The sequence below is a fragment of the Phyllobates terribilis genome, unplaced genomic scaffold (assembly GCF_046119375.1).
Source record: "Phyllobates terribilis strain yellow unplaced genomic scaffold, ASM4611937v1 Scaffold_5__5_contigs__length_657084704, whole genome shotgun sequence".
Lineage (NCBI taxonomy): Eukaryota > Metazoa > Chordata > Amphibia > Anura > Dendrobatidae > Phyllobates > Phyllobates terribilis.
In genome coordinates this window covers 73,849,776-73,872,077 of record NW_027362765.1, presented here as the reverse complement: position 1 = coordinate 73,872,077, position 22,302 = coordinate 73,849,776, and the positions used below count along the sequence as shown (strand labels likewise).

The following is a 22,302-nucleotide window of genomic DNA, read 5'->3' as shown; positions in this document are numbered from 1 at the left end:
TTTAGAGGCACAGTGCAAAGCTCAGAAGGGAAGGAACACCATATTGGAGTGCAGATTATGCTGGAATGGTTTGATGGTGCCATGTTACAATGGCAGAGCTCCTGAGGTCCCAGAACAGCAGAACCCCCCATAAGTGACCTCATTTTACAAAATACACCTTTCAATGAATTCATCTAGGGGTGCAGTGATCATATTGACACCACAGGTGTGTCAAATAATTTTATACCATTGGGCGGTGAAGAAAAAATAATTACATTTTATACCGCAAAAAATTTGTTTTTGACCCCCCAGATTATACATTTTCACATTGGGAAATGGATAAAATGGCACCAAAATTTATCATACTATTTCTGCTGAACGTGGCAATACCCCATATGTGGCTGTACAATACTGCTTAGCCACATGGCGAGACTTGGAACGGAAGGAGCGCTATTTGACTTTTGGAGAAGAAATTATCATACAGTAGTTTGCAGACTCCATATACAGAGCCCCTAAGTGCCAGAAGAGCAAAATCCCCCCTTGACCCCATTTTGGAAATTTTACCCCTCTGGGTATTTATTTACAGATGCAATGACAATTTTGACTTCATGGGTGTGCCATGGAGTCCAAAAATTGGGACTCTGATACATCCCATATGAGGCATAAAGGAGGACCTCATACACATTCTGTTAAAATTGTTAGGTAGTTGGACTCCTAAACTCATAAAACCTATGAACTAAGTGCAACGGCTGCCAAAAATTTGAAGGAGGGACTCCAATACACCCTGGAAGACACGAAGAGGAGGGCCACAGAAAACCTTTTTTTCCCATTATTAAGGAGTGGTATTCCTAGACTGGTAAATCCTTTGCACTAAGTGCAAGGCCCAGCAAAAGTTTAAACAAGGGATTGCAATACACCCTGGAAGACACATAGGGGAGGCCATCAGAAGAAATTTTTGTTAGAATTGTAAAAAGATTGTACAAAGAGACAGAATTTGTCCAAAAAATCATGGAAACAGCTGTCATGTTGTGGACTATAGAAAGGATTTATGTGACCAGAAGTAACTCATTTTTTTCATATGATACTGACATGAGACAACGAGAAATAGAACAAGATGGGAAAAAGCAGGAACTTGACTTGAATTAAACTAAAACTGTTGACATGCTGAGTAAAGACTATGTGGAAAGTGAAGATCTTACCACCATTGCTGTATTAAAAAATTGAAGAAACACCCCAAAACAATGATGGGATGGAGAAGGCCGCATTCAGTGTAACTAGTGAAGGTCAGAGGGTCAGAGTGGTTCAGTCGAAGAGAGTTACTGGCAGCGCGTCAGCGCACTGGCCCCAGATGAGGAGGACATAAGCGCTCAGGAAGTGCATGGTAGTCACTGTCCATGGCCATTTTCTCAGAAGCTCATGTGCAGAGAGAGAAATTTCAAAACAGTGGGGCTCCTACACTGCTAAAGCCTATGCACTTAGTGCAAGGCCTAGCAAAAATTTAAAGATTTAAATGAGGGATTGCAATACACCCTGGAAGACATGTAGAGGAGGGCCTCAGAAAACATTTTTTTTACCATTTGGAAGGAGTGAGACTCCTAGATTGGTAAAGCCTATGCACAAAGTGCAACGGCTAAAAAACATTTACCCCTGGGGGTATACATATATGTATATAAGATGTTTTTAGCGGCAGACCTCTAAAAATGATGATTGCGGACATCATACATATGCTATAAAAATTAAGAGTGAGGGTCAGATAATGAGCCTGTAAATATGGTGGAGGAGGAGGACACGGAAAAGAAGAAAGACAGAACCATATACCCTTGCTTAGGTGGGAACAGGTGCATGGGAATACCCCAGTAAATAAGGAACATTAGAATGGGCTTTATGTTCCACTGCTGTCATCCGGTGAGGTTGAGAAGTCTGGGCCAATCCAGGCCTTGTTCATTTTGATAAGAGTCAGCCTGTCAGCATTTTCAGTTGGCAGGCGGATGCGCCTATCAGTCATTGTGACCCTGGCGCGCTAAAAACCCACTCTGACAAAAACTCTAGCAGCAGGGAAGGCCAGCACCTCCAAGGCATAGATGGACAGTCTATGCCAGTCTTCCAGCTTCGATACTCAATAGTTGTATGGCACAGAGGAATCATGGAGGATGCAGGTACGATCGACTATGTACTCCTTCATCATCTTTCAAAACTTTTCCCTCCTTGTCAGAGTATCCCGTGCATCAGGGCCTGGGAATGTCTAATGAAACTGTCTCAGACCTGTCCCAGTAGGTCTTGCCCTACCTCTGTTGGACTTAGAGTGTGTCTCCCTCATTTCTACTCCTTGTTTGCCAAGGATTTATGACCTCTGCCGCCAGTGTTACCAGATGGGAATTTTTGTACTAATTGTTCAACTATGGCTTTCTGGTATTGCACCATTTTTCTAGCTCCCTCAGGAAGGAGAGATGGAAAGTTCTCCTTGTAGCGTGGGTCTAGAAGGGTGAACAATCAGTAATAACTATTATTGGCCATAATACTATTGGCACTTCCACAAATTTAAAGTAAATCTATAGGAGAAGGAAGCTAAAGCCACTTCAAATCAAACAAATCTTTATTGATACACACAAAAACAATACACAACAAAGTTAAAAGAAAGGGAAATCAATGTAGAGAATGCTATACTCAGAAAACATACAGTACAAGCTTTCCCAAGATGGTTTGAGCTGATGAAAAAGTACTCAGACTTTACAAATAATGTGCATCCAAATACGGGAGTAAATAATTTCACTGGTGATAAATGTGAGGGGAGATATGTTTCACTTCAGCTACTGTCTTCAGTTAACTAAACCTACTAATTTCCTCCAGCATGTTATGTGTTGGTGGTTAAACCACCATTTTAAAAAGGAGTGTTTTTGTGAATGACATTGAGAAGGGTGGGAAGTCATTCACCATATCTCCACTTCAGAGTGTGGCTGGGCAAGTTAAATGCTCAGTCACTGTTTTTTTTTTTCTCTGTTGTGAGTTTGGAGAAGGAAGCCTCCAGGTTGTGTAGAACTTCAGCTCATGAGGAGCTGAAGTGTGCTGCAACTTAAGCGGGCAATCCCGCAGGCATATGGACTGTGCTATAGGTTTTCTTTTGATTTACTGTTATGCTAGCAAGGCTGTGTTTATTTTGTGGAACCTGCAGTGCTTTATGCTGTTGTAAATAAACCTACAGACGAAAACGTTCCTGTGTCTACTTCTGGAAGCAGCCGAGTGAGTCGACTTACCACAGTTGGTAGAGAATGCAGGCAAGATTCCAGGAACACGTGTACCTGCCACAGGGAATGGTGGATGTCCTGGGAAAGGCCGCCAGCCAGCCAGAGATGTCCGGCAGCATGGAGGAGCTAATCAAGCATCTGGTCCAAAGCCAACATCAGCAGCATCAAGAGCAGCAGCAGCTACAGCAGCACTGAGAGCTGCAGCAGCAGATCCAGCAGCACCGAGGGCAGCAGCAGCGGCACCGGAAGCAGCAGCAGATGCAGCAGGAGACAAACTCCTGATGCAGCAGATCCAACAAATAAAAATGGAATCCGGTACTCTTTGCATGATTTTATTCAGATTCTAGTAGTGTGTACAGCTAAAAGTAACGTTTCAGTCAAGTCGACTTTCTTCAGATTGTACACTAGTGATCTATATACACGTATGTTGAATAGCAATTCCGGTTGTCCACGTGGATGCTTATTCATAGCACCTGAGGTCACCACACAGCACAGACGCCTGGTTCCACACAGGGGACAAGTAAGTACCGTATTCCTCATAATAGCTGCGCAGCAGCACCTGAAGCTATGCCCCTGTATCCTGGAACCAGTGGACTGCATTTTGAATTTTGAAACAGCCAGAATCGCTATTCCACATACGTGTATATAGATCACTAGTGTACAATCTGAAGAAGGTCGACTTGACCGAAACGTTATTTTTAGCTGTACACACTACTAGAATCTGAATAAAATCATGCAAAGAGTGCCGGATTCCATTTTTATTTGAAGTTTGAGGAGTGGGACCCTATCCGTGCACCTATTATATCGGAGTGCCATTTTTCCCTTTTATGCAGCAGATCCAACAGCAGCAATAGCAGATGGAACTCCTAGCAGGGGAGGTCCGCAGAAGAGAAACCACCCCTCCCCCAACTCCAGGTGATGTCTCCTACGTCCGGAAGGTGGTAAGGCGAGCTATACAAAAGATTACCCCAGGTGATGATGTTGAGGCATTTTTGACTGTGTTCGAAAGGATAGCAGAATGGGAAAAGCTACCGCCGGAGCAGTGGGCAGAGGTGTTGGTCCCCTATTTAACGAGTGAACCTCAAAAGGCCTACTATGACCTGGCCTTACAGGATGAACAGGAGTATGCCAAGTTAAAGTGGCTGCAGCCAGAGTCTTCCACTCCTGCCCAGATGGTTGAGCCTGTGGTGATGGACAGATTTATCCATTCCCTTTCCAGGCTGGTGCAGACCTGGGTTGTCCAGCGCGACCCTCGGAACATTGACGACCTTGTGGGCCTCGTAGAGAGGTACTAAGTGGTCGAGAAATCCCTTGGGAAACCGGACATAGTCACTTCATCATACTGGAGTACCCAAAAGGGGGCGGGCTCACCACTTAAGGGGGCTAGAGTGACAAACAGGGGTCACCCCAATTCTGCTGAGGGCCCTGCAAAGACTGCTGTTAAGGACATGGTCTGTTGGCGTTGTCATAATCCTGGACACGTTGCCGCTCGGTGCTATGTCCCCTGAACCAATGGACTGCGGCCTAGGCCGGCATTGTTCCTATTTCGCCTATCCGGCCTGTAGTGTGGACGGTCAACCTGGTGAGGGGCCGCAGGTATGTGCCGTGTCCATTAATGGAGTGATGGTGCTTGGACTATTGGACTCTTGGAGTCTGGTGACCCTAATCAGTGCTACCCTTCCCCACCAGCTGATCCCTGCCAAAACTGTGGGCGTTTGCTGCATACATGGGGACGCCAAAGCCTACCCTGTGGCCAGAGTAACTGTAGGAACTGACTGTGGTGCCCAGCCCCAAGAGGTCAAGGTAGTCAATGACCTGATAAATCCGGTCATATTGGGGCGAGACTTTTCTTTATTTTGGGATTTGTGGAAAAGGGGGTCCATATCGAGTTGCTTGGGGAAAAAACAGATCCCTCTGGAGCAAACCCCGTTGAAGTCAAAGGTGGATGAGTTCCCCCTGTGTGTCCTTGCAGGGAAGAGGACGAGACTGTGACAGAGGAGGCTGGCCTACTTGAGTTAGAAGTATCTGGAGAGAACTTTGAGTCTTCTCAAGTTTGGGATTTGACCTTAAAGGGGGCGTTGGACAATGTTACTGTCTGTATTGGGGTTGCTCAAGAGACGGGGCATACACCAGGTTCCCACACTTTGCAGTTCAGGGGAAATTACTGTATCGGGTTACCAAACTAAGGGGTGGTGAGGTAGTGGAACAGCTGTTAGTTCCAGGACCATACTGACGGAGGGTATTAGTTATGGCCCATTCACATGTTCTGGGGGGACAACAGGGGGTCGAGAAAACTCAGAAGAGGATAATGAGGAGGTTCTATTGGCCAGGGTGTTACCGGGAGAACCTAGACTATTGTAGGTCCAGCCCCACCTGCCAGATAACTGCATTCTCCTCCCACTTCCGTAGTCCCCTGGTCCCACTACCTGTCAAAGGATGTCCCCTTTGAGAGGATTGCCATGGACCTTGTATGTCCCTTAGTTAAATCGGCCTGGGGCCACCAATACATCCTGGTGGTCATGGACTATGCAACCCGGTACCCCGAAGCGGTACCCCTGACGAACTCGTCAAGTAAAAGTATAGCCCGGGAACTGGTCTATATTTTTGCCAGGACAGGTCTGCCAAAGGAGATTTTGACAGACCAGGGAACCCCTTTTATGAGCAAAGTGATGAAGAAGCTGTATAAGGTCCTTCAGATTGCTCAGCTACGGACCTCAGTTTACCATACGCAGACGGCCGGCCTAGTAGAGCGCTTTAACAAGACCTTAAAGGCGATGCTCAGGAAGATCATTGTGAAGGATGGGTGAGACTGGGACTACTTGCTTCCATTTCTGCTCTTCTCTGTCAGAAAAGTTCCTAAAGCCTCCACTGGCTTCTCTCCGTTCGAGCTTCTTTATGGTCGGCATCCAAGAGGACTCCCAGACATCGCCAAGGAAACCTGGGAGGCCAAGGTTACGTCCCACCGGAGAATCATCGAGCATATCGCCCAGTTGCAGGAGAGAATGGCAAAAGTGATGCCCATCGTGAAGGAACATCTCCTCCAGGAGCAGGAAGCACAAGCAAGGCTGAGACAGTTCCAACCTGGGGATCGCATTCTGGTGCTTACTCCCACCATCAAAAGCAAGTTCCTTGTCAAGTGCCAAGGCCCGTATGAGGTGGTGGAGAAACTCAGCGAAGTGAACTACAAAGTTCACCAGCCTGGCCGAAGAAAGCCGCACCAAGTATATCATGTGAACTTGCTCAAGCCGTGGCAAGATCGGGAAACGCTGGGGGCTCCTTGTTTGTGAGCCAGTCCCAAAGCCAAAGTGGAGGACGTCACGATAGCAGAGACTATTGCCAGCCCAGAAGCAACAGTGTAGAGAGCTGCTACAACGGAATCATGACCTGTTCTCGGAGTTGCCAAGGCGTATGCAGGTAGTCGAGCATGACATGCTGACGGAAGCGCATGTTAGGGTAAATCTGAAGGCCTATAGGATTTCTGTAGGTTTATCCTAAATTTTTCCATGATGGCCGTGCCACTTGCGATGCTCCAAATCAACGATGGCGAAATGGATGGTTGAAACGGAGATGGCATTCCAACAACTGGAGCTGGCACTGTGTAAGCAGCCAGTCCTGGTCACACCAGACTTTAATAAAGAATTTGTGGTCCAGACAGACGCTTCAGAAGTTGGCCTAGGAGCCATGCTGTCCCAAGAGATATATGGGGAAGAGCATCCTATCCTGTATCTGAGCAGGAAGCTTTTTTCCTGCAAGAAAAACTACGCTATAGTAGAGAAAGAAAGACCATGCCCCTTTGAGATGGTTGAGGGAAAAGAAGGGTAAGAATGCCCGAGTGACATGGGTATATACTTCAGGAATTGTTCTATTTTATGTCGACCTCCTCCATGTCCTCATCCTCCACCACCATATCACCAGGGAGACACCCACGTAATTTTTTTAAGGGTGTTTCTGATTAGAGACAAGCAAATATTTCAATATTCGTTTTGGATTACAATTGCCTTTTTTGCAATATTCGCCAATGTAATTGTCGAATATTCGCCGAACATTGCCAAACGCCATTGGATTCAATGGGTACCAAAACCAAATGTATACACAATACCTTCAAACGGGACCAAAAGCTGCCAAAACACATCAATTTAGGGGCAGTCACCAGGAAAATGCCATCAATTGACTAAGAGTACAAGTAGTATAATTATTATTATTCATTATTATAGCACTAGATATTACATTGTGCTTTACATGTGAAAACAAGTCACTGACTGGTACAAGAGCACAGAGGACCCTGCCCGTGAGGGCCCACAAACTGCTGGTTGTGCAGCGGTAGGGTGGAGCGAGGGTTACTGCAGGTTGTAGGCTTGTCGGAAGAGGTCGGTCTTCAGCTTCCTTTTAAAGGTTTCAACAGTAGGCGAGAGTCTGATATGTTGGGGTACACAGTTCAAGAGTAGAAGGGATGCACAGGAAAAATCTTGTATGTGATTGTGGGAAGAGGAGAGAAGACGGGAGTAGAGAAGGAGATCTTGTGAAGATCGGAGGTTGCGTGTTGCTATGTACCGGGAGACTAAGTCACAGATTCAAGGAGCAGACAGGTTGTGGATGGCTTTGCATGTCATGGTTAAGGTTTTGAACTGAAGTCTCTGACCAATGGGGAGCCAGTGAAGGGATCATAGACTGCAATCTTATAGATTGCTGGAGTCAGTCCACAGTAAAAAAAAAGCAGCCATAGAGTGTCCAGGAACCTTCCCACACACTTTTCTTAGCCAGGGCTGCTTCTCGGCAGGGTTTTACGGGCCCACCAGGCAATCCTCGGGTAGGCCCTGGCTTCTCTATCAGGAGAGTTCATGATGGCGCAAACTTTGCAGTTGCAATGGGGCTTTTGAGCGGGGGAGAAAGGTGGGCCCTCAAAATCAAATCCTCTGGTGGGCCCGATGTTTTTCACTGACACTGCTTCTCGGTGAGAATTGTATTTCACCACAGCCATATTCTTTAGCTCAGTGAAAGGACTGGCATAGAGGCTGTCATTTCTCCGCCACCAGGTACCGCCCATTGTCAAACATGACTATGCCTGGCTGTATGTTCAGTGGTGAGAGCCAAAGATCAAGCTGCTGTGTTACAGCTTTCATAAACTCTGCAGCGGTGGGCGGTTTATCACCTAAGCATTAAGCATATTATCTTCATCACAGCCTGTTGCCGCTTGGCCAAGGCAGTGCTGCAGTGCTTCCAGCTTGTGACTAATGTGGTCATTTTAGAGATGGAGGCCAAACTGGAGGAGGAGGTGCAGGAGCTGAATATTGTGATTACATTGAGGTTACATTGGCGAGGCTGGTTTTTATACTAAAGAAAGATCCTACTGTGTTTTTATTATTTTTTTTTTACATCTCTTCAAATGTGTATTGGAGTGAGTCCTAATTTTTGGCAGCCCTTGAAATTGTTACATATGCAATAACAGTATAGGAGACACACTCCTTAATAATGAGAAGGACAATTCAAATAGATTCTATGTTCTAGAATATTAACTGTCTTATCTGAAACTCTTTTACGATATCGCAGTATGGATAGTGTATTACACCTATCCCGCCAGGTATATTATACTGCGTGCCGCTGATGCTGCCCAAAAAAAATAAAATCTATTATATTCCCTATCGATAACACTGTCAGATGCATTTACAATAGGAACAGGTGCTGATGCTAGATGGTATCTTCACCATCTACACATGACTGTTCATTCTGGTCGGATAAATGTCTTCCACAGTCCATAACTTTATTTTTTGTTATTTCTTTGGCCTTATATACAAGTCATTACCCTGGAAATGACAACATTGTTCACAGATATGCTATTTGTCAGCGGCCAACTGAGAATTGGTTTGAAAACTCAACTGCAATACTTTAAATGGAGTGTAATATATGTTCACAACAAGTGCTGGAATATTAGGGCAGTCATATGGGATAACGTCTGATGGCCACGGTTTCAGGCAGTTGCCTAAGGCTGTGTGCCCATGATGCGATTTTTAAGCGTTTACGCAGCGGCAAAAACGCTGCAGAAACGCTTAAAAAACGCATGGTAGAAGGCCTGCCATGTTCCCCAATGATAATCCGTATGTGCTGTGCACATGCTGTGGAAATTTCCGCTGCGGATTATCATTGTGGAAAAAAACGCAGCACTACCAATTATTTTGCGGAAGTGCTGCGTTTTCGCCACCATTGACTTGCATTAGATCGCATGGATTACGCATCACTGTATATGTAGATGCACATTCCATGCGTTCAATGTGCGGATGGTACCCGGGTCTAGAGAAAAGGAGACTCTCCTCCGGACCTGGGTACCATTGAAAACTGTAAAATAAAGAATAAAATAAAAAATAAATATATACTTCCCTTCTGGCGGCCCACAGTGCACTCCTCCTTGCTTGGCAGTAGTTCGCGATGGAATGAAGGACCTGCGCTGACGTCAGAGTCATGTGACGGATCACGCGACGCTGACGTCGGCAGGTCCTTCACTCTACCGCTGCCGGCAGCCGGGACGGAGGAAATCAAGACTGCGGGGGCCATCGGAGGGTAAGTATATATTTATTTTTTTAGTTTTTGACATTCTCTCGGGTCACACTATATAAATCCATGCCGTTTGCATGGATTTAAACAGTGTGACCAAGTTGACAAGCACTTTCCAAGTGATGCTAAAATCGCTTGGAAAGTGCTTGTCAACCCGCATGCGAAAATGCAAGTGAAGAACGCTTCACTTCCGCATGTCCCTGGCAGGAAAACGCATGTACAATCCGCATGTACAATCCACATGTACAATCCGCATGCGTTTTTTTCTGCCAGGGAGATGCAGAAACGCTCAGGAAAAAATCCTGAGCATTTCTGCATCGTGGGCACATAGCCTTATAGTATGGTATTTATCAGCGACCAAGTGTCAATTGGTTCAACAAAACACAGATGGCTGACTTGAAAAGGAGTGGAATATTTGGCACGCTCCACAAAATTTCTGCATTATTATGGCAATCATATGGATCACGTGCGTCTGATCATTGAAAAAAGTTCCTCTGCTTCTATATTACAGTAATATGAATAAAATGAAAAAAATCTGGCTGTATTCTGCGAACAAGCAAATGGAGCTGTAAAATGGTGTGCACTGACACACTGCTGCAATCTATAAATAGAGGACAATATTTTCCACGTTCACTACAAATTGCTGGATTTGAACCGCAGTTATATGTGATACGTCTGACCGAGAACCTCGGTTTTAAATAGCAGGCCTGTAATTTGCTAATACTATCCTTCACAGACATCTAGTGTGAATAGCTTGACCGACACACTGCAACAGAATGAAAATGGAAGAAATGTCTGATTTTTGAACACTCTTATAGGTGTTATGTCTGACAGAGAACCATGGTTTTAAATAGCAGACCTGTTATTTGCTAATACTATCCTTCACTTACACCTAGTGTGAATAGCTTGATCAACACACTGCAACAGAAAGGAAAAGGAGGCCAATATTTTCCACGTTCAGTTTAAATTTCTGGATTTTTATCGCTGAAATATGGAACAGATCTGGCTTTTATTCTGCAGTGAGAACAAGCAAATGGAGCAGAAAAATGGTGTACTCTGGATTGCTTTTTAAGCAAATAACCAGGATTAAGATAAAAAAAAAATCTCTCCTTGACGCAGCAGCAGCTCTCCCTACTCTGCCTGATTCCGGGGTAGACTGTGACGAGCATGGCGGCGCCCGGTCTTATAAAGACCTGATGATGCTGTGCGGCCAGCCAATCACTGTAATGCCCGCAACCAATATGGCTACGGCATTACAGTGCATGGCAGGCAATCCCTGCATGTTCATTGGCTCTCTAAAGAGCGCCAAACATGCAGGGAGGGGACCCAAGTTCCCGCCCGAGAAAACCGGAAATACTCGCCGAGCTCGTCGAGCACAGTGATGCTCGGGCGAGTACCGAGCAGTGGCGAGCGCGTTCACTCATCACTACTCTTTATGAGTCTCTTCTGAAAATGTAACTGGAACGTTGGATTGATCTGAATGAGCAGAGGATCCGTCAAAATCAGTAACTTTGAACCTGGATAATTAAAGATATATACCATCGGAGTTTCCCGATTGACTGTTGGGGTCATATCCTTTACTGCATAGCCCATGGCCCAGTGGATACAACTATCCCGAGCTGTATCCAAATACTGCAGGCCTCCAGGAAGTGTTTAACGTTTTTCGTTTTAGGTTGATTGTTCGCTTGCCTTATATACGGCTACAGGATGGACTGGTGCCTTTCTTCATCCAGATTGAATGGATGGATTAATGTTTACTTGTTTAAATGTGTTTCTGGGGTTTTTTGTTTCTATCACTTGTTGTCTGGTTCTGCAAATACTAGCGGTCAAGCCGACTAAGTGGAAATACCGTAAAAAGGGTTATAAAAGGGAAGAGAAAGGTGAGATAACTTACAAGTCACATGTATTTTTCAATCCCTATATAACTAGATATAATGGCTGATTAAGTAAAATTCCTTTCATGGAATGTCAGAGGTCTGGGGGACTCCTTAAAGAGAGCGGCGGTCATGGAGCATATCCGGGATCATCTACCTGCAGTGATGTGTCTGCAGGAAACGCACTTTGGGAAAAACAGTGTTCTGAGCATGAAATATTCATGGGTAGGCCACAGCTTCCACTCTACCTTCTCCACATATTCTAGGGGGGTTAGCATCCTAGTACATAGGACTATCCCTTCTGAACTGATCAATTCCAAGATAGATGGAGAAGGCAAATTTGTGGGCATCCACTGTAAAATATTCACAAAAGAAATTCTACTTGTGGCAGTCTATGTTCCCCCTCCATATAACAGAATTACTTTGAAAAATATTGCTTCATTAATGAATAAGATACCGGGAGTTCCAGTCCTTTGCATGGCAGATTTCAATAATGTTGTTCATCCATATTGGGATAGATATAAATCAGACACTGCTACAAAAACTGACCCTATAACTAAGTTTGGAGAAATACTATCAGACATATGGCGTCTCAAATATACTAACACTAGACAATATTCTTGCTATTCTAAGACACATAAAACATTATCACGTATTGATTTGATATTGGGCACAGAACGTATTTCCCCCTTGGTAATAACAGTGGAATATTTGCCCAGAGCGCTATCAGACCATTAACCCTTGCTGACTACTCTTTGTTTTTTACCCAGGCCGCTGGATTCTCTGACTATGCGGGCCATGAATCCCTTCTGGCTTCAAATTATAGATATTACACTGATCACATCTACCTTACAACATTATTTTAAGGAAAACGACAAACGAGTGTCGCAAAACACATTATGGGATGCCATGAAAGCGTGCTTACGAGGAGTCTTAATACAGGCCGTTAACAGATCCAAAACTAAGACAAAACAGTTTGGGGAGTTTTTACGGGATAGAGTTAGATCTACGGAAGAGAAATTTGTACTAACCGGTGTAAACGAGGACCTGATGGAGTGGGGAGAGGCTCAAGAAGCGACACCACACATATCAAGGAAAAAGCTGAAAACAAAGGCATGTTTGCCCAGACACTTCTTTGAGCAGGGGGAGAAGGCAGGACACTTACTGGCCGTGATAGCAAGAGCCCAGATGGGGAGCTCTTTAATTAGTGCTTTGAAGGACAGGGAAGGAGTGGTAGTAAACCAGACTGATCAGATCTCAAACACTCTGCTAGAATTTTATAAAGATCTATATACATCCAAACTGCAATTTAATAGAGAACAAATCTTATCCTACTTGAGGGAAATCAAACTACCGACATTCAGCAGTAAAGATCAAGAATTCTTAAATAGACCACTACAGCTGGGGGAGTTACAAATGGCAGTAGCCTCTAGGACTTCTGAGTCCCTTCCTATAGAAATGGAAACGATAGAAACATTTGGAAAATACTCTGGTCTGAAGATAAATTAGAGCAAATCAGTTATACTTCCATTGGATAATACAGATCAGAATGCTTCCCACTACATTAACTCGGGTTTACAAGTGGTATCAGAGTTTAAATATTTAGGCATCGCTATTGCCAGATTACTGTATTTTGCGTGGAAAGTCATTGCGAGGCATTGGATACAGGACGAGCCTCCAACACGACAAGAGTTTATAAGACGGGCGGCTTTTACTATTCAATTGGAAAAAGAAATTTATACTAAAAGGAAAAAAAACAATATGTTTGATAAGTTATGGAAGCCCTGGTTAGAGAGAGGATGAGTTCCTGAGAGTGCTTTTTTCGTTCAATAATAAGGGTTTGATTAAGGTATAGTGGGAGGGGAGAGAGGAAGTGGGGGGGGGGTTAAAGATTGTTACTGGTTATAAGAAAAGAAGTATATATGTTCAATATAGGTGTTTTTTTTTCTTGAATAAAAATCTAACTGATTTAAAAAAAAAATATTTAGGCATCAATATATCAGCAAAAATAAATGATTATGAGAAGTTGAATCTTGATCCAGTCTTAATTAAATTTAGAGGTAAACTAGGCACCTGGTATAAGTTACCGTTGTCGGTTGTGGGCCGTGCTAACCTGGTCAAAATGATCTGGATGCCACAATTGCTGTATGTTCTACACAACTCCCCAATATGGTGTGGTAGGACGGCTCGCTCGGCCACTTCAGGAAGTAGACTCGGGAACCCGGGTTTTCTTTGCAGGCTTTATTAACAGCATAAAGCTCTGCACATTAGCAAAATAAGCACAGCCTTGCTTGGCAAAACAACAAAACAAAAGATAAACTGTAGCACAGTCCATTTATGTGTGTGCGGGTCGCTCACACAGGTTATGTCCAGCCTTCAGCTCCCTCCTGAGCTATGGTTGTCTAGTCTGGAGACCTTGCCTCTCCAAACACATCACAGAGAAAAAAAACAGGACTGAACATTTAAACGTTGCTCAGCCACATCCTGAGGTGGAGGTATGGGGAATGATGTCCCTCCCATCTCTATGTCATTCCCCTAAAACCATGCCCTTTAAGTGAGTTAACCCTCCAGCATATAACATGCTGGCAGAAAGTCCATTGGTTTCAGTTCACACAGGCCAGCAACCTGTGCGACACATACATCCCCTCATAAATCATACCAGTGACTCTGTCACAATGGATAAATCAGAAGTTTTTCTTTAAAGTCAGTCAGGAGTTTAGAAAATGAATATGGGGCAAACAGACTCCGAGAATTAAACTGGAAACACCGCAAAGAAACAAAACAATGGGAGGGGTTGTGGTTCCTAACCCATGGGTATATAATGTTGCATCTCAGCTTCAATATATTCGGGGATGGGACGACCCTGGGGGAGGGGAGCTCAGCGTATGTTGCTACAGCATTATTTCCAATCAGATAAACTCTATGAGGTATTGGAGGCGCATAAGTTTGGGACACTTGGAGGCAAAATACCGACTATGCTGTTATGTTACAAACTTTGGGGGGGGGGGCGATGAAAAAATTACAAGGAATAGAAGGTGTTTTGCAATTTACTTCATTATGGAACACTCCATGGCTTCCAAATCTATACCAACTGGTGGGATTTGGCTCCTGGAGCGCCAAGGGTTTAAACAGACTTAATCAAGTGCTGGTAGGTGATGAGATTAAGGAATTCTCACAGCTGCAAAACTAATATTGGTTACCTCCCTCTGAATTCTATAAATACTTACAATTTAGGCATGCATATCGGGCGGAAGGCATTGTTCTGGAAAGAGGGGTACCCCGAAACTCAATAATACAGAGAATAGCTAATCTACACAGTTCTCGTGGACTGATCTCATTACTTTATAAAATGGGAGAGTGTAATGGGACCCATAGAGGAAAACCACTGGTCAGATATACTGGACAGAGTTCCACAGCTGTCTTTAAGTGAATCCCATAGACTGTCCCATATATATTTGATACACCAGGTATACAGGACATCTCAATTCGTATTTAACATAGGATTCTGTTCAAGTCCCCACTGTCCTAGATGCAAAACTAACAGCAGATATGAAGCATATGATGTGGAACTGTACTAACTTGGTGTCCTTTTGGAAGAGTGTTGTAGCAATGATTAACAGGGTTTATTCAATTGACGTAGAGCTCTCACCATTGGTATGTATACTGGGATATGTTGAAAATCTGACTATTGATGAGTACGGCAAAATTGCGGCGGCATGTATGTTATATATGGCAAGAAAATTGATAGCCCAAAAATGGATAGCCTATGATATCAGAATTTATTATTTAATTGGGTAGTAAATTTGGAAAAAGGCATATGCCTACAAAGAGACGCTATCTCTAAATTTGACAAGATATGGGGTCTATGGATTGATGTCTCTGGTTTGACATCTAGGGAACTGAGGATATTTCGCCTCGGCTTGCTTTGAGTTACGTTTATATGATGCCTCAAATTAAACTTCTCTGAAAATTAATAAAAATGTTATTAGTACTTCCACAAGTTATATGTAATTTGATTGACTATTGTTACTATGTTCAAATATTTGCTCATCTAATTATGCTGGTTTTGCAGAGCCAGGATGTATAAATAACTCATGTTTAATGCTTCTTAAGGTTGGGGGGTGGAGAACTATGTTTCTCCAATGTTTGTCTGGTTGTTGTTGTTGTTTTTTCCTCTTTTTTTTCCTTTGTGTAAATCTTTATAAAAGTCAATAAAAAACATTTGATTTAAAAAAGAAAATGTGACTGGAAATGATTAATGACAAACACAGTGAAACATGAACCTACAGAAAAGATGGCTACGATAGAGAAGTGAAAATTTGAAAGCGCACAACCTGGTGGGCTAAGACCATAAACTATCAGCCATTCTTTTGTAGTCTACTGTCTTAGTCTGTCGATAATTGAATTGTATTACAGTTTGCATGGAAATTAAACCTACATATAAGACACAGAAACTAGAATACCATAAAATATAACATTTATTAATGAATATAAAATAAACCGAATAAAATTCAAGGGAAAAGTGTCACAAGCCAAATGGGGGTAGTTAATAATGCAGATAATTCATACTAACATGTATAAAGAAATATATCCTCTTCAAAGCCCTTGGCAAAACGCACGTTGGATCCTGTCACTTGGGGGTTAGTATTATACTTTATTTTCCTATTCCATACTATACATGTATGCATATGCATAATCTATCACTTCATCAGTACACAGACTAATGCCATCCTATATATCTTCTGCTACATGGATATACCATTGATTGTGTTACTTATGTCATTTTGACTACATGTGTATACATATACAGTAGGTCTCTATAGATTTTGTATTTAGTACTGTGCACTTTATTTATATTTCATCTATATACCTGATTATATTCTCATGTATGCCTTTACACATTTAGTGTTTCACATTGATGGCTTAATGTTTAGTCTTGATGAAATTGTTGTTCATCTTCTCTTTATACATGATAGTATGAATTTTCTGCATTATTAACTACCCCCATCTGGCTTCTGTTGTGACACTTTTCCCTTGTATTTCATTTGGTTTATTTTATATTTATTAACAAGTGTTATATTTTATGGTATTCTAGTTTCTGTGTCTTATATGTAGGTTTAATTCACTGTGGCAGACATATGAACGTTTGACTTTATTTATTTTTGTATTCAGTTTGTATGGAAATGATCTAAAGTATATAATAACACAAATATCAACATAATTCAAATGCAATGTTATTTAAAAATAATAAAATCAGTTTTATTCTTGGCAGATGTCTGTGCCATGAGCTCCGAGGGACATGTGATATTCTCAGATTTTGCAGCTGATAATCGTAGAAGCACACCAGATACATGTGAAGAACATGTAATTTTCCCAGATATACATCAAGCTCATCTCAGAAAAAATCTGTCACCTGATCCTTTTCAACAGATTTTCTCGACTGCTTCATCAAAGACAAATATGCAAAATGAAAGTCAGAGAAGTGCTGCTGCAAATCAAGTAACTTACATTAGGGATAAATCATTTTTATGTTCAGAATGTGGAAAATATTACAGTAGTAAATCAAGCCTTGTTACACATCAGAGAATTCACACAGGGGAGAAGCCGTATTCATGTTCAGAATGTAAGAAGTGTTTTTCAGAAAAATCATATCTTATTATACATCAGAGAATTCACACAGGGGAAAAGCCATTTTCATGCTCCGAATGTGGGAAATGTTTTGGTCGGAAAGCATTTCTTGTTTCACATATGAGAGTTCACACAGGAGATAAGCCATTTTCATGTTTAGAATGTGGGAAACGGTATAGTCAGAAAGGTAAACTTGTAATACATCAGAGAATTCACACAGGGGAAAAGCCATTTTCATGTTTAGAATGTGGGAAGTGTTTTAACCGCAAAGCAAATCTTGTTACCCATCTGAGAATTCACACAGGAGATAAGCCATTTTCATGTTCAGAATGTGGGAAACGTTATTGTATGAAAGCCAACCTTGAAGTACATCAGAGAGTTCACACAGGAGAGAGACCATTTTCATGTTCAGAATGTGGGAAACGTTATACTGAGAAAGGTAAACTTGTAATACATCAGAGAAGTCACACAGGGGAGAAGCCATTTTCATGCTTAGAATGTGGGAAACGTTTTAACTTTAAAACAAATCTTGTTACCCATCTGAAAATTCACACAGGAGATAAGCCATTTTCATGTTCCGAATGTGGGAAATGTTTTACAGAAAAATCATATCTGGTTAAGCATCAGAGAACTCATACAGGGGAAAAGCCATTTTCATGCTCAGAATGTGGGAAACGTTATAATGAGAAAGGTAAACTTGTAATACATCAGAGAATTCACACAGGAGAGAAACCATTTTCATGTTCAGAATGTGGGAAATGTTATAGTGAGAAAGGTAAACTTGTAATACACCAGAGAAGTCACACAGGGGAAAAGCCATTTTCATGCTTAGAATGTGGAAAATGTTTTAACTTTAAAACAAATCTTGTTACCCATCTGAAAATTCACACAGGAGATAAGCCATTTTCATGTTCAGAATGTGGGAAATGTTTTACAGAAAAATCATATCTGGTTAAACATCAGAGAATTCATACAGGGGAACAGCCATTTTCATGCTCAGAATGTGGGAAGCATTACAGTGAGAAAGGTAAACTTGAAATACATCAGAGAGTTCACACAGGAGAGAAGCCATTTTCATGCTCCGAATGTGAAAAATGTTTTAAATACAAATCAGATCTTGATAGACATCAGAAAATGCATTCAAAGGAGAAGCCATTTTCATGCTCAGAATGTGGGAAGTGCTTTACAGACAAATCATATTTTGTTAAACATCAAAGAATTCACACAGATGAGAAGCCATTTTCATGTTCAGATTGTGGGAAATGTTTTAGGCTTAAATCAAATTGTGTCACACATCAGAGAATTCACACAGGGGAGAAACCATTTTCATGTTCAGATTGTGGGAAAGGTTTTAGGACTAAATCAGAACTTTCTATCCATCAAAAAACTCACACAGGAGAGAAACCATTTCCATGTTCAAATTGTGGGAAATGTTTTAGTCGTAAATCAAAACTTGTCACACATCAGAGAATTCACACAGGCGAGAAACCATTTTCATGTTCAGAATGTGGGAAAGGTTTTAGGGTTAAATCAGAATTTTCTATACATCAAAGAACTCACACAGGGGAAAAGCCATTTTCATGTTCAGAATGTGGGAAATGTTTTTATCGGAAATCAACTCTTGTCAGACATCAGAGAACTCACACAGGGAAGTAGCTATTTGTTTTAATTGTTTTATTGACAACGTGTACTAGAAAAACATATAAGTGAAGTAAAGTCACTCGTCTATAAAAGAAAGGGAAAGTGATTTAGTGCACTAAATGATTATTTGAAAATGTACACAATTACTAATGACCATTTGTTATTGAAAACTAATAAGTATAAAATAATACTTTTATATTTGAACAAAGTATATATTTTACATTTGTACAGCTACAGTATAAAGGGTTGTCTCTTGACTCTTTCTAATCATTGAGAGAAGATGTTATACATGATCAGGACAGTTGCCAATGTAACCATTCAATGCCCCACTTGTCTCATCCAATTATATATAATAATTAATACAAATAAAGTACATTGTGGCACCGTATTAGCCACACAAAAAAATCAATGTAAATACTTATGTAAACCTGCCTGAAGAAGGAGCCTCTGTGCTCTGAAAGCTTGCAAATATAACTTTTCTGGTTAGCCAATAAAGATATCACTCAAGAAATACTTGTTTCCTCTTTTGGACATAAAAGTATTCACATTGTTTTAATATCGTGATAATCAACTGTGAATAAAGTGAATAAAGGTTTATATTTTAGCTTTTTGATTGCTTTGATATTTATTATAAATTTGGAGATTTTGTAGGAATTTGATCTTCTTGATGGTGTCCTGCAGTTTGGTTTTATAATTCTTAATTCTTTTATAAAGCCAATAGAGATACTTTGATGCACAAATAAAATTAATCTTTACTGAAACAAATTACATATCAATAATACACCAGTACATAAAATCAGATAAAAAGAGTTGTACTGCAGAGACAAATAACAGGTAAGTATGCATTGATTGCGTTAGTATTTAGGAAATCTTAATCATTTAGGGGATTCGTAATTTATTACAGAAAATAGAAAAGATTTTTAAGATACTAGAAACTCACATGGAGAAAAGTTATACCATTGACTAAAGAATATACATCTATAACTAGTTCAGACTATAGGTGGTGTAATGCAGCGGCTTGCTTGGCATTACGGTAATGGTCCAGGATGTGTTTTAGCCGACCATTTACCTTCCCCCTCAGGTGACTGGTCACATGACTGTGACATAGCACAGGTCCTGTATGCACAGAATGACTGATCACATGACTGTGACATCAACACAGGTCCTGCGGGTGTGTACTACAGGATATATAAACCCTGGTAGTCTTGAGACGGAGCATGTGTAAGGCGTGAGGCCTGTTCCCGTGTGGGACACCGTTATAGAGTGAGGCCTAGTGAGGCCTGGTGATGCCTGGCGTAGCCTGAAAGGTCGAGGCTGGATCCTGTGTAGATGCCAGTGGCCTTGGAGGGAAAACCGGCTTGGAAGGCAAGAGTCCTGGAAGGCGAAGGCTGGATGTTGTAGGTGAGAAAACATACCAGTAGCCTTGGACGGGACGACGGCTAGAGACCCCCATCTGGGAAGCTGCAAAGCCACAGTGGTTGCAAACCAAATGGACTGAAGCAGCTGTAACTCGTCAAAGGTAAAGACACTGCTTATTGTGGACATTTATGTTAGTACCTTGCTGAAGGCTGTACCTGGAGCCAAGTGGGCGCAGCTGCCACTGGAAAGGCTCATGGACATTATATGTGTGATATGCGGTTTATGATAAAATCATAAACTGCTGCATTGTGCAATACCGGAAGGACATGGCATGTGTGCTTTAATTAACCCGGTGCAGCGAGTGTTCCCCAGTATGATGACTAGCGCTGCCTTACATGTGGTTGGAGAATGCGGGCAATTGCAGCCCGGGTGCTAGGGGCAGCTGCAGCCCGGTTGCTAGGGGCAACGGCAGCCTTGTTGCTAGAGGTAACGGCATTGAACGACGAGTGTGGATGCAAGCATCTTGCTGTGGCTCGGCAGGGTCACGAAGATTAAAGCATCTGGCTGCAACACGGTGGGGTTGCGAAGATTGTCGTCGCACTCAAACCCGGTTTTGCTGTGCCTCCGCGGGGTCACGAAGATTAAAGCATCTTGTGGTAACTCGGCAGGGGTTACGAAAATTGTCATCGCACTCAAACCTGGTTTGCTGTGGCTCGGCGGGGCCACGAAAATTTTTCCGGGGAGAGCGGTGTGTGTGTGAATAGTGTACCGCGATGGCCATGACTGGTGCAGTATCTCCAGACGGAATGGAGAAGGGGTTAGATGAGCGGCTGCAAACGGTCTACAGGAAAATCAACTGTCCTGAAGAAATGCAGGAGCTGATAAAGATGGCTGTGAAGGGAGCAGCAGATGAGTCTGAAGCTGTTGAGCGATTGAAATGCCTGATGGAGTCGCAGCAGCAGGCATTTGAGAAACAGCAGCAGGCATTTGAGAAACAGCGACAGGACTCACAGCAGGTATTTGAGCAACGTCTGCGGGACATGGTGCAGGAACGGCAGGAACTGTGGGCACCGTATGGAATGACGGCAGTAGACCATTCTGTGAACTCTCCGGGGGCGCCATTGTTGTCCCAGAGTGCCCGGGGAGGTGGTAAGAGCTGTTGTGAACTGAGTCCTAAGACTATTGTTGATTTTTCTTGTAAAAATTCCCCTACCGGTGTGGTTGTTTAAAAGAGGGCAGAGTCTCAAAAGGGGGCGGATTTTCACAAGAGCGTAGAGTATGGAAAACCAAAATTTGTTACTGGTTGTGGGTTGGTACCGCCTAAAAATGACGATTTGACCGTTGATAACGGGGTAGCTCCAGTAGAAGGGGTTGACGTCAAAGTGGGAGGTGACCTGTTAGTCCACAAATCCATGGGGAGGGACACAGACCCCGTAGCTGACGGTGACACTATGAAAGTAGAAAGAGAGGTCAGTCAGGAGGGGCTAGACGAGGGGAGAGAGTCCTCCTCTCGTCGTCGACGGCGTAAGGGCCACAAAAAAGTTGCTCCTGTAGATTTTGCTGAAAGCGCAAATAAAGAAAATGCAAGGCTGTGTGCCTTCATTCCGAGTTTGGATCCTCTTTTGGAAGAAGAGGAGGTGACGTTGCCAGTAGCAACCTCCGGTACAGTACTGTGTCAGAAGGATCTGACAGCCCTGAAAGAGGAGGCGGCCAGTCCTGACCAAGAGCTGGAGCCTATCAGGCAGCAGTGTCAGAGTGACGTGCAGCAACTAAGGAAAAACCTGGAGAACGTGTCCTCAGACCAGCGGAGCCTGGAGCCTGGAGTCTGAACAGCAGAAAATATACCAGGTTGTGAGGAACTGGCAGCGAGACCTGGAGGGAAGCGACGAGGAGGTTAACCAATGGAAGGAAGCGTTCTACGAAATAGAGGAGGACCGCCGCAAAATCAAGGAGGAGGTTTTTCAATTGGAGATTGACAAAGCAGAGTGTGAAGATGAGTTGTGCAAGGTGAAAGGTCGCTTCTCTCTGGTACA

The 22,302-nt window shown here is 42.8% G+C and overlaps 1 protein-coding gene across 5 annotated transcripts in view; it reads left to right on the top strand.

Annotated features, from left to right (window-relative positions):
* Nucleotides 1-19,507, top strand: part of LOC141272049 (uncharacterized) — a 253,291-nt gene extending 233,784 nt beyond the window's left edge. For all 5 annotated transcript variants that reach the window (XM_073682339.1, XM_073682335.1, XM_073682336.1 and 2 more), the window contains one exon: nucleotides 16,914-19,507. In XM_073682339.1, coding sequence (XP_073538440.1) covers nucleotides 16,914-18,925 — 2,012 coding nt within the window. In that variant the 3' untranslated portion in view covers nucleotides 18,926-19,507. The remainder of the gene's footprint in view (nucleotides 1-16,913) is intronic.
* The last annotated feature ends 2,795 nt before the right edge of the window (nucleotides 19,508-22,302 follow it).